The sequence below is a fragment of the Mchenga conophoros genome, linkage group LG4 (assembly GCF_057382185.1).
Source record: "Mchenga conophoros isolate Kocher_MC1m ecotype Shallow Benthic linkage group LG4, M_conophoros_male_GT1.1, whole genome shotgun sequence".
NCBI classification, from domain to species: Eukaryota; Metazoa; Chordata; class Actinopteri; order Cichliformes; family Cichlidae; genus Mchenga; species Mchenga conophoros.
The window spans coordinates 22009594-22025781 of NC_140529.1; the positions used below are offsets into that span (position 1 = coordinate 22009594).

The 16188-nt window shown below is 40.6% G+C and overlaps 3 protein-coding genes across 8 annotated transcripts; 2 read left to right on the forward strand and 1 right to left on the reverse strand.

Annotated features, from left to right (window-relative positions):
- The first annotated feature begins 66 nt into the window (after nt 1–66).
- Nucleotides 67–2865, forward strand: LOC146576017 (uncharacterized). The gene is made up of 10 exons (XM_085271000.1): nt 67–238; nt 332–409; nt 542–574; nt 1044–1130; nt 1250–1347; nt 1430–1722; nt 1802–1894; nt 1988–2074; nt 2168–2224; nt 2311–2865. The coding sequence occupies exons 1-10, from the start codon at nt 176–178 to the stop codon at nt 2346–2348; spliced, it is 927 nt and encodes a 308-aa protein (XP_085127126.1). The 5' UTR covers nt 67–175; the 3' UTR covers nt 2349–2865.
- lg4h17orf75 (linkage group 4 C17orf75 homolog) lies at nt 2861–9167 on the reverse strand. 2 transcript variants are annotated; one of them, XM_085270997.1, is made up of 11 exons: nt 9055–9167; nt 7539–7706; nt 7160–7234; nt 6588–6713; nt 6040–6170; nt 5833–5891; nt 5619–5738; nt 4773–4837; nt 4516–4655; nt 4333–4436; nt 2861–4213 (listed from the first exon to the last, which is right to left on the reverse strand). In XM_085270997.1, the coding sequence occupies exons 2-11, from the start codon at nt 7679–7681 to the stop codon at nt 3998–4000; spliced, it is 1179 nt and encodes a 392-aa protein (XP_085127123.1). In that variant the 5' UTR covers nt 7682–7706; nt 9055–9167; the 3' UTR covers nt 2861–3997. The 2 variants fall into 2 exon arrangements, with proteins under 2 accessions (XP_085127123.1, XP_085127124.1); XM_085270998.1 differs by lacking the exons at nt 7160–7234; nt 9055–9167 and having other exon boundaries at nt 7539–7873.
- LOC146576019 (BUB3-interacting and GLEBS motif-containing protein ZNF207-like) lies at nt 8681–14811 on the forward strand. 5 transcript variants are annotated; one of them, XR_014892206.1, is made up of 13 exons: nt 8681–8831; nt 9106–9232; nt 9323–9461; nt 9536–9721; nt 11112–11187; nt 11287–11339; nt 11490–11638; nt 11834–11926; nt 12798–13025; nt 13175–13304; nt 13505–13691; nt 13945–14025; nt 14543–14811. XR_014892206.1 is itself a non-coding variant. In XM_085270995.1 (12 exons), exons 1-11 carry the CDS (start codon nt 8791–8793, stop codon nt 13666–13668), a joined length of 1386 nt encoding a protein of 461 aa, XP_085127121.1. In that variant the 5' UTR covers nt 8681–8790; the 3' UTR covers nt 13669–13691; nt 13945–14811. The 5 variants fall into 5 exon arrangements, 3 of the variants coding, with proteins under 3 accessions (XP_085127121.1, XP_085127120.1, XP_085127122.1); XR_014892205.1 differs by having other exon boundaries at nt 13505–14025; XM_085270995.1 differs by having other exon boundaries at nt 13945–14811.
- Nucleotides 14812–16188: the final 1377 nt, after the last annotated feature.

The window sequence follows — 16188 nt, forward strand, 5'->3', positions numbered from 1 at the left end:
TACTAGCTTTGTGACGTGAACTCAAACAGGACTTCTGTGCAGAATGCAGAAGTGAGAAGGTGATGTGGCTGCAAGCGATACTGCTCTCAGTTCGAGCGATGAGGAAGTCTCACCACACGCACACAGGTAGCAAGAACTGGCAGCCACAGTGTGAAATTGTAATCTGAAGGTTAACATGTCTGTGGATGGGACCGAGCTGCTTTTTGAGAGCTTTCTACAAAAAAGAAAAGACACGGTGGTAAGTTATAAAGCTCCTTTTGCCCTTGAGTTACTGTGAACGTTACGGTTGTTGTTAGAAAGTGACTTTGGTCACTCTCTGCTGTGGTTGTAGAAAATGAGATGGGTCACATACTGGTTCAGGCTTCAAAACACAACCTTGTTCTTCTACACTAAGAAGAATGGAAGTGCTGTAAGTGTTTTTGTTTTATTTAATTAGTAATTCCCATTTAATTATGGTTTCATTACAGGTAGAAATAGAAAATGCCTCTTGTAAAGATCTCACTGCTTTGTATGTTCACACTGGACGTTTTTCTCTTTGCAGTCGAGCTTGAGAGGATTTTACTACATATACACAGTAAGTCCTTCATATCCCTGAATATTACAGTTTATATACAGGAAGCTGATTTTGCACATGTGGCAGTAAGTGCCCAAATTAACCACAGTAAGCATTTTTATTGAGTGTTTTTTATTTGTTAGCACTAGCAGTGGTGCCTCACTAATTGATGCCTCTGATGAACTACATTCATTTGATGGCTTCACTCACAAGTTGTCTCACAATAATGTGAAATAAAATGTATTCTTTCATTTTACTCTACAACTATATAAGCCAGTCTCACACATGACTGCTTTAACCTCTTCTCTTAATAAGGAAAGTGCTGTATTTAAGGCTGTGAGCAGCCTTTCTCTTTAAATGAGCACCACTTCTCTGAAATGCACTAGCACATATTTTCCAGTCTGTTTGTGATTTCTGGGGTACTTCCGCAGCTGTTGCGCCTGTACGTGAGTTTGGATTACCTAAATGTGTCATCTGTCCTCTGGGTCAGGTGCAGTCAGTGCGAGAGGTCCAGAAAGCTGACAGGAAGCGCTTTATTTTTGAAATAACCATGACAAATGGGAAGAAAAAAGTGTTGGTGAGTCATTACTGCGTTTTAGAAATGTCATATTTCTAATTTTGATATGCATGTTGTCAATTGTAAGTTCAATCCTTTTCCCTCTTCAACCACTGGACACGTGTGTGTGTGTGGTGCAGGCAGCAGAGACGGAGGACCTCAGGAAGGAGTGGGTGGGATACCTCTGGCAGGCCATGCATCTCTCTGCCTCCACGACCTCCGTCTCTGAGGACGCACAGTAAGATCTGAATTTACAATCATATCCCGGCAAATTTTCTTTCTTTTGTTTTTTTTGACCTTTCACTTTTTCTGCTCCTCAGACTTGATGTGTGTGAGCAGCGAGAAAGACTACATAGCATGGCACCCATCTGCTCACACCGCGAAAGTGTCATGGAGGAGCTTCCAATTCGGCCCCTCTCTGCGCCCCCTCCCTCCGACTACATCTACGCACAACCCCATAAAATCTGCCCCCGCACCAAAGACACCTGGCAGCCCAAAGACACCTGGCAACCCAAGGAGACCTCTCAGCCCCAAAACACCTGGCAGCCCATAGAGCAGGACAGCGAGGAAGACATTTATCAGAACACAGGGAAAGCCTACCAGAATCGCAACGGTAAAAATGATCATGACTGTCTCTCTGCACCATCACAGCTTGAATTGTTATTTCTGGTACTAAATGCTGCTGTTCTCAGATGACTGTCCCAGCGATCCCCAGTGGTCCAGCCAGATGAGCAGTGCAGAAGCCGGACAAGAAGGACACTATGATGTTTTGCCTATTAGAAACAGTATGACCAAAAACTTTCTTGAAATAGTTAAGCTTTCACAATAAGAGCATGCAGATGTCCAAGAGGGGGCTCTAATGTGTGTCACATCTTCAGGGTTGTGTAAGGCGAACCGCTCAGCAGAGGCAGAAGAGGACGTTTACGATGTCCCTGCGTCCTACAGACAGACTGCTGAGTGTCATGGTGAGACTGTGGTTTGCTTGTAGAGGAAAGAAGTGAAAAGTCTGAATATTTGTTGTTGTTTGCTGATGTTTTATCCATTTCACACCCTCGCAGAGAGTGTCTATGACGTGCCAAGCTCACTCCTGAGAACCATGTCTGATCACACCATAGGTAACTTCTATGACTTTACCCGGTTAAACAATTAAATAACCCAGTTCTTCATAAACTCATTTGACAGTGTTTGTTTGCATCTGCAGACGATCAGCCAGAGGAAGGAACCTACTGGAATATATGAGGTGTAGTTTCAGAGCATCGGTGGAGGCCGGCAAACTCACCAGCTTTGGATTGGAAGACCGTCGCTGCTTCATCTCTTTATCTTTGTGTTTCAGTTTTAAATGAAACTAATCGCGTCTTCTACTCTGGTTTATTTTTTTCCCCCAACCGACTCTACACAATGAGAACTTTTAACGTGTGCTGCAATAGTTTGTTTTGATGCTGGTATGTAAAGGCAGACAGGCAGTAAAAACTGCATCAGTTCTGTGAAATGCACTTGCACACAGTTTCATTGTATCGGTTGCAGCCAAAGGAAGGAACTAAGTGGATGATTTGAGCTGTGGTTTCAGAACATCAGCACAAGCAGCTCCACACGCTGTCAACCTTGGGAACTGTTCATTTCTGTATTTTATTTGTTTTACTAGAAGTAGCAGTATTGGATACTAGTACTATTTATACAAATGTAAATAATATCCCTCATCTTTGTTCAATGTTTCGTCTAAAACTAGGCAACAGATACGACCGCAGCAGAGGTTCAACTGTGGTATTTATTTACTCCTTCTATACAAGACCAGAGAACCACAAACACATATTTATAGGTAGAGAAAACATGCTGTACAGAAATGTGTACACACAAAGAACTGCAGGGTCAGTCACACTATGTTTCACAAAAGTAAAAACAATTCATTTTACATGTCAAACTTGGTTCACAGTTTAAAAGTATACACCATTATACTTTACTGATATTGCTGTATTACACACTTTGGACTTGATTTAATGGGAATGATCTGAGCTTAATGCTAAAACACTTTAAAAGAAGGAAAGAAAGTAAAAGTCTACTATGAGCTTGTTGTCAAATCTGTATTTTTAATCTCTTATTTCATTTATTTTGTGGGAAACTCTTTAAACGCCACGCACTCAGTTTAGTGATGTAGCGAGCGATCACGTGGTGCCTGTGAGCTGATGAAGGCTGTGATACTGAATGTAAACAAAAATATTCACACATTACAAATACGACAATTTTCTTTCCGTTACCAGAGTAAGACTAAACATACAGTTGGTACACACACAGTATCCTTACTCATTAAAATAATTTAGTAGTGCATATATTGTGTTGAAATACAAGCAAAAACAAGGCGCACGTATGTAACAAGCAATGCGTAAAAAGTGATTTGTGCAGTCGCAGTAATTTTTTCCCCTCACAATCAAAATAAATTCTAAATATTAATGAACTGATAAGAATAGAATTAAATAAGCCACACGCTACGCCCTGTTGTCATCTTTGTCAGTTAGCAAAAATACCAGAAATAATATTTGGTTCATAGTATCGTGATACACAACACAAGCTGCACTACCCACTCAACAACTGCAGTTTAAACAATCTGTTTTTCTTCAATTTGTACTTATCTTCACTGAGGTAATGTCCTTAGAAAGTTATAATTTGTGAATTACAGCTGGCGTTAATAGTTGTCATTGTTAATACAGTGATGCTACTAAATCTGTTACTGCTTTACAGTACAGTATATTCCAAGTCTGACCACCAGTCTCCAAAACAGTTTTATAACTTACACATTTTATTACGCAGCAGCCTCGACAGCTGCGATTCTCTCAGGATATCTGATATTTTAGATTGTAGTGTGAGGTTTGCTGGTAGTGCACGTCGGTCGGGGATCACGCTTGGGCCTGGGATTGTTCCCTGAGGAACTCCTCCAGGACCGTGATGATGCTGCAGGCTTCGGGCAGGTCGCTGTGCTCGGCCCGGGCGTTCTGCAGGAGCACGTCCCCGTTTCCGCAGCCCTGCAGGAACTGGCAGCAGCGAAATAGCGCGTAGTGACTCATCTCTGCCTGCCGCACAAAGCGCTTCAAGCTGTTCATGTCCTGGATGGCCTGCAGGGGGAGAGACAAAGTAGTGGGTTTTACAAAAAGGGAAGAGGCGAGGATGGAAAAAAAAAAGGCAACAAGTAAAAAAAAAAACAACTACAGTCTGTGTGTGTGTGTTTTCCCACCTTAAGTTTAAAGTTCTCCAGAATCTGTCTGAGCAGGAACGGATTGCAACGCTCTGCAGCGTTCAGAAATGCTTGAATCCAGTCATCACAGAAACGGTTACTGACTGAGGGGACAAAACATTTTTATTAGTTTCTCAGACATTACAAAGACAGACTACATACATGTCACAGTGTGTGAGTTACCAGTTTTTGTGAGTGTGGGTGGGCTGGTGGAGCAGTCTATAATCAGGGCAGACTGTGCGTCCTCTGAGATGGCCTTGCACAGAGAAGCGGTCGTGGTGTCTTGCTGGGAAAGTCCCTGCAAACTGGCTGCTTTGATGAACCTGAGAGCATAAAGTGGATGTTTTTTTTTCTTCACACTGAACTGCTGAACATGAACAACAGGAAGAAAGACAGACCTGATACATGAGGATCAGCATGGACTTCGTCACCTCACTCACCTGGAAACGTCAGCCTTCGTCCTCTCGTCTGAATTGATGACCTCGACATGTGTGTGACTCAGAGCCTGTGCACACAAGGTTTTAGAGGTTGAAATGAATTAAGCTGGAAACAGACAGCTAAACCATGATTTCAAAACCAGTTCACCCAGAACCAAAGTAACACTCATCTTCCTCCTTGGTGTAATTATGTCAAAATGAACTGAGGTTTCAAGCACCTCGTTGAATCTAAGCAATAAAGAATTTATTCTTCTATGAAGGGCAAAGGGGGTCCAACCTGCTACTACTGAGGTGTACTGAATAAAGTGGTCAGTGAGTATATGTAGTTCCAATACTTTTCAGACGTGTAAAAAGGATAAAGACTGATCACAGACAGTGAATGTGTGGAAACCCTGGCAAGTCTCACTGTAGTTATGGAAACCTGTGCTTAATTCAATTTGTTTTTTTAGCGCCCCACACATTTTATATAAATCTATTAATTGTCTTGAGGATCAAGTGAGGGGTGATTTGATGATAGAAATGATGTAATATTCTTGAAATGAGAGCAAACCAAACCACCTGTGACCGAGGTTTGTTTCTAGAAACACTTTTTGGTAACTGTTATGTAATGTCTTCCTCACCAGGGTTATGTCACAAGCTTCTGATATTATTCCAACACTTGTCTCATGGAGTATTGTACCTATTAAACAAAATTCCTCTCTAGAGCAACTCACGGTGTTATTCTTGAGTCCTCCATTCTTATCTTAATTATTTATTCTCTTGTATCAGATGAGTGTTTGCTTTGTGAGCACTTATCTTTACTGGACATACTTCAATAAGTAAACAGTGTAGTGGTGAGAAATGACTCACAGCGTGGAGCAGGAAGCTGATGTTGCTCTGGACCAGCTGCACCACTCGATGAATGTGCATCACAGACTCCTCGTACCACTGACTCAGATAGGGGCGCACCTCCGTCTCAAGGTTCTGCAGCTAAACACAAACAAAGTGGGACACGTCAGTCTTGCACGGATAATACTATAACATATTATTGGTACACAGTTACACTGTTATTGCACTGTCATACCTCTGGGGTTTGCAGGCTGCTGTGCAGGCCTTGGACGTACTTATCGAGCTCTAATCTGAATGTGTATGCAGTCAAGGAATTTGAACTGTAACACGGACGCACCACAACAATGCAGTGAAACACATTCCGTAGCAGCAAGGAGGATCACGTATAATAGTCCTGGAAAGCAATTTACTTAGAACTTTGGCTTATTTTATACAAAAGGATATAAATTCAGTCCTTTTTCAGACCCTCCCATAAAGCAGATGACATATCCATTTCCATCGGAATCCGGCTGTTCGGGAGACCGTTCCTGCTCCAGGAGGCAGCAGTAGCAGCCGACGGCCTGCTCTGGAATACTGTCGAGTAAAAATTCAGAATGGTTGTGTTAATAAACGTATACATTTCCACTGCTGAGACATATTTCCAGTTAAACTTTAGCTTTTCATTAGTATGGTTAAATGAAACGGGCTATATTCACTTTGATATAAATACATAATATGCTTCCACATCATGACCTGCACAAGTCTAACAAACGAGATGAGGTTCAAAACATGTGCTCAAATATCCAGCTGAAGTTAAGCCAGAAGCTTGTGGACTCTGTGTGGATTAGAGAAAATCTTAAATAAATTGAAGCTTGTGCACCCAGTTCTTGTTTTATTTTTAAAGTTCTTAAAGATGTAGCTGTACAATCATTCCACACCGGAAGAAGAACAGTTCAAAGAAAGCATATTGAGTGTGTGTAAGCTTACCACTGCTGTATGTAAAATTATTACCTGAGTTCCACAGTGGCAATGTTGCCCATGCCTCCAAGCAGGGCTCCTTTGCTCAGCCTCCTTGAAATGTAGGTCCGCAGCTCTGGCTCTGCCTCTGATGGCAGGCTGCTGTCAATTAGTGTGAGGCTGTGGGCAAAGCAGAGAGTCAGTGTGGATAAAAACAGCCAGTGCAGGGATGAGAAGTTTGTGGAAGCCACTGAAGTCAATGGAGAGGAGATGGAGAAAGCTGATGACAATATGCAGCACACAACACACAACTGAGTCACATAGTTGTTAAACTTTTCCACACTCTACAAAGACATTCAAAGTTATTTTTATTAGTTTTTTTTTTTACCAACAGTAGTTGATACATAAAAGTGGAGCCACTGTTTAGATCAGGAGGCACCTTAAGGCCACGTAACTCAGAAGCAGAGTGATGACCAGTTGGAACAAAAACCATGAATGAAAACAGCACTGAATCCATGTTAATCGGATTGCCGGTGGCAGCTCGTGGAAACACTGATGCACAACAAAGAAAGCCAGAGAGAAACCAGGCAAAGCAAGTGGGAGGTAGGCGCTGGCTCCTTCGTTACCTAAAGTCTTCCTGACTGGTTGTGGAGTCTGCTCGTCTCTGGTTCCATGCCACATTTTCCCCAGAAGCCTCAGATCTAAGACAATCGACAGTTTACTCATCACCTGGTTAGAGTTTAATGTATAAAGTGGGCTTTACCCGCATAATAGCATGAGAAGGGACAAATACAGCTAAATAAAACCATAAACTACACAGAGATATCTTTCCTGGCTGTGTTCAGAAATAAAAGGAGGATAAGGGTTATCCACAGTAATAATCCTAAGATTTTAAACATGCTCCTAAATTCGAGTTATCGATGCAAGAAGCAGAACCATAGGTATCATATGGTTGCAGCAAAGCTCTGCAAAGAAGAAACCTAGCAGATAAATAGCCACGGTTACCTTGTGCCTTGATAAAGATAGATGGTGTAGTAGCAGTTCAGCTGAATCTTCTGGCTGTATCCAGCTATTTCTTCGCTGTCAAAGTCATCTCTCTCCTCCACGTCGATTGAATCTTGGAAGGACGAGGTTTGGGAGGCAAACATGCTGCACGGAGAAAGCTAGCAGCGGCTACAGTGGAAGATGACAAGCACAAATTTTATTGTTTAGCTGAGCTGCTTTAATATGAAAAAAAGGACTGTAAACGTTGCAAGCCCTGACTGATATTAACTGAAAGCCAACAAACAACGGCTTCGTTTATGGTCCTACTGCGCATGTCCTCTTTGTACGTTTCCAAATACGTCCGACTTCAAAGTGGTTTGCTGGAAGTTCCTGGGTCCGACCAGGTAAATAAAAGCGAGGGTAACATCCTATAACGAAAGAGCTTAAAACCCATTAAATCTTGCAACGTTTTTTAATATCTTTATTTAATGCCAATGTAACTCTGGCGTCTTTTTTTTAATATATCTTGTTTGTGTTTCTGTTATGATCGGCTTATTTTGCATACTGTGATTCATATAGCTCAATCTTGTAGTTTTGAATTTACTTCATTTTTTAAAATCTGTGTCGTAAATTAATAATAACAGGCTAATAATTAATAATTTGACATCTAGAAACTGATAATTAGGAATTAATATTGTATCCTTAAACTAATTTGTAAATATATTATGCATAATACCTGCACATGTTTATAGTGTATTCTTATTAATTAGTACACCTGTTCACCGGCTTAATACAAATATCTAACCAGCCTATCACGTGGCAGCACATGTGGATGTGGTCAGGTCGACCTGCTGAAGTTCAAACCGAGCATCAGAATGAGGAAAAAATGTGATTGGAGTGACTTTGAACATGTTGGTCTGAGTATTTCAGAAACTGTTGGTCTACACAGCTATCTCTAGAGTTTACGATTCCATAAGAAGGCTGCTGATAATTTAAATAACAGATATAAATAAATAAATAAATAAATAAATAAATAAATAAATAAATAAATATCACATGTATATGAACCTACAGATATGTTTAAGGTAACCAGGTATCGTCAAATACTTTAATAATCTTTAATAATAGTTATTTTGTCCTAACAGGTTTTAAGGTGAGTGTCTGTTTAAATCACAGAGGTGGCCGCAGTGTGTTATGGGATGTTGGAGAGCTGACGCCATCGCTGTGAGGTGTTTTTATTTTTAGCAGGCAGTGAACTGACAACGCTAAAATCATGGGCAGGAAGAAGAAAAAGCAGATGAAGCCTTGGTGTTGGTATCCTTTAGCACACCTTACATTATACTGTTATATTACGCCAGTCGGCACCCGTTTCTATGTCTTGCCAGCTAACGGTTGTGTGAATTAGCAGCTCTTAAGCAACACTTAGCTAACATGACAGTTATTTGTTTACTTGGCATGTGGCTGTTCAGCTTATTTTTAGCGATACTAAATAAAATACATATTAAAAATATCTGTAGTAACTAAGCGATATTTTCACCTGGAAGTGCAGCGAGTTTATCATCCAAAGTTTCCTCAGCCGTTATCTCAGGTACTGTAACAGAGATTTCGATGATGAAAAGATTCTCATCCAGCATCAGAAAGCCAAACACTTCAAGTGCCACATCTGTCATAAGAAGCTGTACACCGGCCCCGGGCTCGCCATCCACTGTATGCAGGTGAGGAAACGATAATAATGCAAGTGAAGTGAAGCTAAATCGTGTCTTCGTGCAGTGAAGTTACCACGCTGTACCACTTCACATGTGTAGGTACATAAAGAGACCATTGATGGAGTTCCTAATGCAATACCTGGAAGAATAGATATTGAACTGGAGATATACGGCATGGAGGGTATTCCAGAGAAAGACATGGAGGAGAGGAGAAGGATGTTAGAGCAGAAGAACCAAGGTATTAACACCACGATAATCTCAGGATCCATCTCTTTAAGCTACATGTCTGACTCTGCTCATCCTGATTTTCAGAGACTCAGAAGAAGAAGCAGAACCAGGATGACTCTGATGAATATGATGACGATGATGAGCCCGGTCCCTCCTTTCAGCAGCCTGCTGCACGTCAGCCACAAGCTGGCTATGTCCCGCCTATGACCCAGCCTGGTATGCTTCCTGTTGGATCTGGGACCCCAGCATTACCACCAGGCAGCTACTCAGGTGGGGAACAGATACTTAACTTGATCTGCAATGTTCAAGACTGTTGTAACACTGTAATGGAGTCCTACTTTCTTTTTCATGTCTTAGTTTGAGATGCAAGGAAGGAGCCTCAGCGTAATTTATGTGTAGCATTTGACAGAGATGTATTTTATTATTTTAGCTATAACAGTGTTCATAAATGTTACTTTAGTTGCTGTGCCACAAGATAGACCTGTTTTTGTCACAAAAATAGTGAAAGGAAGAAAGTGTGGTCATGCTAAAAAAAAAAAGAGTCTTCCTTGCACTGTGGTTTGTGTATTCCAGCTGTGTGCTTCGCCTCTTTTTATAGGTTTAAGCTTCTGGGAAGCCTCGTCTCCGCTTTCTTCTGAAAGCATTTTAGGAACTGAAACATCCTTGAAACATCCGTCACAGTGTATAAGGCACGAATTAGAGAAATGAGAAAGGCCTCTGGTGTTTGAATGACTCAATGGTGACCCCATGTGGCTGTTCAACATAGTATTTATGCTTTTTTTTTGTTTTGTTTTTTCGCCTTGGTGCAAAATTATCTAATTGCTGGTTCCCAAATACTGAGCCTCATTCCTGTTGTTTTGTAAGTTTACATAAAGTATCAAACATCAAAGATGCTAATTGCATTATGTGTGCAACACATAGCTTGTAGCCAAAACGTGTAAACCACATGGTGTACGTTACATAGACACACATCCCTTCGAGGGTACTGACAAAGGGATTCCTCGGGTCAGAGTCGTAACTATTGTGAGCTAAACCGGTACTCTCTTACATGAATTTGAATGACCTCCTGTGTCTCATCTGAAGTAACTATTTGATCCACAATGGGGCGTAATATATTGTATTTATCAATGAAAACTCAACTTGCATTATAGGCCACATTCGGCACACTTTGATCATAAGTGGGGTAGATCAGTGAAACTCCCCTTTCTGTCAGTATAAAGAAGTTAAACTGCAAACAGAATCCATCAGATTATTAACATTTGAAAAAGCATTGAAATTTTAACAGCATGTCTCATTTATTTTTGCATGATAAAGTGACGTTCCTGTAGTGAATTAAGGAATCTTTCAGCAGACACTTTGGACTTAAACTGTAATAACTAAATGTGACAGAATATGTGTTTGTTTATTCTCCCTCTTTTTTCCCCCTTTTTATTTATTTATTTTTTTACTGTGAGCACGCTGTAAAAAACTGAAATTTCTAGACAGTGAAATTTTTTTTGACTTTTTAAAATCTCCTTCACATTTTCTAAAGCTAACCAATAGACAGGACCTAGAGTCTTTGGCCACAATTCTGGCCACTGGGACTTATTCCCCTGGTGCACATAATGAAGTTGCAGGAACGTGTGTTTTGATATAAGTACAATTTTTTTACTTGCTTCAGGAATTCCCCCGATGATGCCAGGTGTGCCACCCATGATTCCAGCGACGCCCCCTGTAATGCCAGGAATGCCTCCAGGGTAAATCTTTGTCATTCTTAATCAAATCTTTCTATCAGTCAAACCCTATATATTATATATATTGTATATTGTAAACATCATGTTTTCTTATGTATTTAGGATGATCCCAATGGGTGGGATGATGCCTCCGATGATGCCCGGTGTACCACCAGGTAATGCCCTGTTAGCATACACCCTCAGGATCCACTTAGATCTCTCTAACTCAGTTTCATTTATTTCTTTTTAATATTTTTAAATACTACGTAACACTACTGCAGTGAGGTGTTTGCACACATGGAATTAATTTTTTCTGCTGGTATCAGGCATTCCTCCTCCAATGGGTACCCGTCCAGCCATCACTCACATGCCACAGCTCCCGCCTGCTGCAGGCGTGCTGCCCAGACCTGCAGTTCCTGCTGGCCCGTCGGTGCAACCTGATGTCACAAAACCTCTTTTCCCGAGTGCTGGGCAGGTAAAACCCTTGACGCCTTTTTATCGCTGCACAGTTTTCACCTCCTCTCAGCATTCTGACAGGACATTACAGTTTTCTTCAGTAAGAGATGTCTAAGCTTGCACGGGTTGATTAAAAAAGGAGACTTTACCCAGGAATTCTTTTAATTGAAAGACTTTTCTGTTTACTTTTCTTTACTTTTTTCCTGTGCTACAGATGGCCGGTCAAGTTGCAAGTACAAGTAAAGCCTCACCAAGCGCAGACACTCAGTCCGCTTCCCCTAAAGCTCTGTTCCCTAGCACTTCACAAGTATGAGGCTGTCTGCCCTCTTTACTCTGACAACCTGCTGCTTTACAGCTGGCATGCACACAACTGTGTATAGTTTGCTTGTGGCGGGCAGGTTGAATCTCTTTCATTTGCAAAGCTGTTTTTTCTTCTTTTTTTCTTAATTAAAATGTTTAGCTATTTTTTTAATTTGCTTTTTAATTTATCTGCATTCACTCAATATTAAAAATAGCTTCATCACCTTAAAATCAAATGTTAAAGTGAAGAATTATGCGGATATGTATAATATATGGGCTTCTGTTGTTGGGCAAAATATGACAGCATGCTCAGCACTTTATTCGTTTTTTTTTTTTAGTTTTTCTGCAGATCTAAAGAAACTGGTTTTATTTTAGTCAAACTTTGAAAGATTTCTTATCATGTTACAATGGTGGAGTAAAATGTTACAGATCCATCTTATAGGCTTGGCATTAATATGGTAAAAGCTTGTTTAGTCAGATGAATTAGATATTTGTGCTGCTTTACAAAATTTGTCCTGTAAGGTTTTGTTTTGGTGTTTTAAATTTTAAAATGTAAATTTACAGTTTAGTGAGTATAAAAAAAATCTAGGGTCATAAATTCTCATTTTAAAAAAGAACACATGAAAGAAACACTTTTTGATTGTCATCTATTACGGATACAAGGAAGAGATCAAAGTATTAAACTTTTTGTCTATAGCTGTTCCAGACAAATGCATTTTATTCCTGCTCATGAACGTTATGAATGCCAAGGCTAAAAAGGACCAAATAATCGATATCATTGGAGTAATCTTGGAGTTTGACTAAAATTGACCCCCCTGTGAAATTCAAAGGTCTTTCTGCTGAGTGTCTCTAACCTGCTTTCCTGTCTCTTCCCTCAGAGTCAGCAGACAGTGTCGGGGTCCCCTCACACTCCCCCCTCCACCACCTCCGACCTCGCAAAGCCCACTTTCCCAGCCTACACTCAGTCCTCCACCGGTTTGGCCAGCCCAAATGCTGGCAGCAGTACGGTCTCCAAACCTCCCTCCACAGTAACCAGTAAGCCTGCCACGCTCACCACCTCCAGTGCAACCAGTAAGTTGATCCACCCTGATGAGGATATCTCACTGGTAAGTATTCTAGCTGGAACACTCTTGTTAAAGTAAGTAGTTATGCAATGTGTTTATTTAAAACAAATCTTTTTCTTGTTTTTTTCCTCCCAGCTGAGCTACACATGTCAAGTGTCAAATCACTTTTATTTGCTTTTTTTGTGCCGTAGGAAGAGTTTCGGGCTCAGTTGTCCCAGTACCAGTGCAGTATTCCCCGTCAAGGCCAGACCACCAGTGCTGCAGCGTCAGTGGGTGGCATGATGGCTCCTCAGCAGCACAGCATGAGGCATCCCATACCTGGTATACACTACTGGTAGTTTTAGGCCAACTGTAAACCAAATAATTTAATTTAATTGGCTTCATTTTTTTGTAGTCTTGAAAATGTTTAACTCTATTTCAGCTTTAATTGTTTTAGAAAGTGCTCTATAGATAATGTTTGTAGAGTCTTAAAAGGGCTGCAGTAAAAATTATGTTTTTACCAATGAGCCTGGTCCTTGCAGGTCAGTATGGTGGGCCACAGCAGGGGATGCCAGGCTACATACCTGGGCGACTACCTCCGTATATTCAGGCCCCTCCTGTTGTTCCCCCAGTGTACCAGGGAGGCCCTCCACGGCCAACCATTGTCACGAGACCCCCTGTCATGTCTCCTGGAGGCCACTACTGAAGTCTGCTCCCTCTCTTCAATAGGTTTGGACTCTCAACCCTTTTCTAATGCCCTCAGCGGCTAGTAGAGAAACCAGTATTGGTATTATATTACCAAAGTATACTGATGTTCTGCTACTGAGCTATGAGGAAGAGACATTAAATAAACAGCAAAGACAGGAGCTGTAAACATCCCATGGCATGGGAAATATTACATTGCATCTATCAAAGACCTGTTTGATTTGATTCTGATTGAAACCATCTCTGTTTTGTGGCTTTTTTTCCTTTTCATGTTTAGGTGTATAGAAGTGTAGTAGATATGGTTCGTAGTGTTGTGAAGGCGCTGGAGTTACATGGGCAGTACCCACCCTTTATCAAGGCAAGTTTGATGTAAATACCTTTCTGTTCTAAGCTAAACGGTGAGGCCTTCACAGCACGTAGTGCTGTTGGACTTGTGTCCCCAACTTTGTTTGGTGAGGGCTTCTACTACCTGTTCATGCTCTAATTCTGTCTTTGTGTTGATATTTTTATGAACAATTACTCCCTTAACTCTAAATAAAGGAGGTATTTATTAGTATATGTATGACTGTGAAACTGTATTGTAATAAAATGTTAGATTTTTTTGTGGGATGTTGCTGGGCTGAGACGTCAGAACAGGTTTGTACTCCTGGTATAAACTGCATTGTGACTGTGCTTCTATTGTTCTGAAGGCGAACAGTAAACATTGATATCTTGTATATGAAATGCAAAATGCTTGTAAATATTGTCTTTTATCTATAGGCAGTCTTTTACTGATGCTCTGTACATGTCACTGATAGAAAGCATTGTACAGCTGCGTAACATACAGATAATTAGAGGCTGTAGTGCTAAAACCCAGATTTTTCTTCTCCCTGTAGCAATGCCATTGGGGGAACTGGCTGAGGCCCTGTCTCAGTGTAGCCCTGTTTCAGCCAGAGGCAAGTCTCACTGTTTTCTGTGTTCTCATTCATTATCAGGGGCCCTCACAGCTTACATGCTGTTGGATATCAATGTCCCCAAACTTGCAGCAAGTTTGGTGAAGGTCCTTGATTGTGTTCTTGCATCTAGGCATCTTTTTCTTTAAACATGTTAACAAACGTAAACAATATTTCATTGTTTGTCATTAAACTATCTACCCTGTCCTCCATTTACTGGTCAAGCTCTTCACTAGTCTGCCCTACGCCTGGATACTAAACTCAGTCTCAGTATTACTATCCTGATTCTGTTATCATGTCCTGGGTTTTTGAACATTTTCTGTAATAGTGTGGAATAGATCAGGCAGCACTGATTATGGTGGAAGTGTTAATATTAATGATAATAATGGACTGCATTTATATAGTGCTTTTCTAGGCACCCAAAGCGCTTTATAATTCCACTATTCATTCACTCTCGCATTCACACACTGGTGGAGGCAAGCTACGGTTGTAGCCACAGCTGCCCTGGAGCAGACTGACAGAAGCGAGGCTGCCATATCGCGCCATCGGCCCCTCTGGCCAACACCAGTAGGTGGTAGGGTAAAGTGTCTTGCCTGAGGACACAACGACTAGGACAGAGAGAATGGGGATCGAACCTTCCGATTACAGATGACCTTCCCAATCCCCTGAGCCCTGATCGATCACATGTGGTTTTCTCTGAAGTGTTGTACAAAGTGGATCTGTAGTAAATGACCTATGAGAATGAGTATTTCTGTGCAGCCATAACCATGGAACAAGCAATTGCCACTATAGTTCAAAAGGGAAACTGTCATTGCTGCTTTTAAAATAAAAGTAGTCCATGCTGCTTCCATCAGCAAGAGAGGGAAAGCCACAATCAGCTTTCTTGACAAAGAATAGTGTCACAGCCAGGCACAGAAGAAAAAAGTTTTTAAATGAAACTGAAGTTTTAATTTTAACCAACTTCTGGCAAAAAGTAATTATGAAATTTATCTCTGGAATATTTAGGATCTTTAAACCAGTGAAGCTCTCTGTGGGTAACACCATCAGAAAAGTTTTAAAGTATGGAGCTTTCAAATCTATTTTACTATTATATAGACTGTTGAAGGCTTGGTTCAAGGCCTAAAAGTTATACATTAGGGTCATCATTTGCAGTTAAAATGTGTGGCAGGATGTTTGAATGAACAAACTACTTTTCACATGTTCCTAAAATGGCTTTACTACTTAATCCTGTTTGTTTTATTGACCTTCCTCATTTGAATTTAACTATTTACTTGAAGGACAATCTCTGCCAGTAATGGGTTAGTTAAAGCAGTTAGTACCACTACTATAATTTTGATGTTCATCAAGTTGTATTTGGTATGTAATTTTTTTTGTATTGGATACGATCTTCTAAAAAAATGCCATCCTTCATAAATCTGAAAGGAATTTTATATTGGTGTCCAGCAATTTGTTTTCACTACTACTAATAAATGCTAGTGAGCATTTGAAAATGATTTCAGCAATATACAGATGTCATTCAGGCAGACGTTATTGGTAAGTATAGTTTTATATTATTATGATTCTTTTTTTTATTCTGTAAAATTTTTACT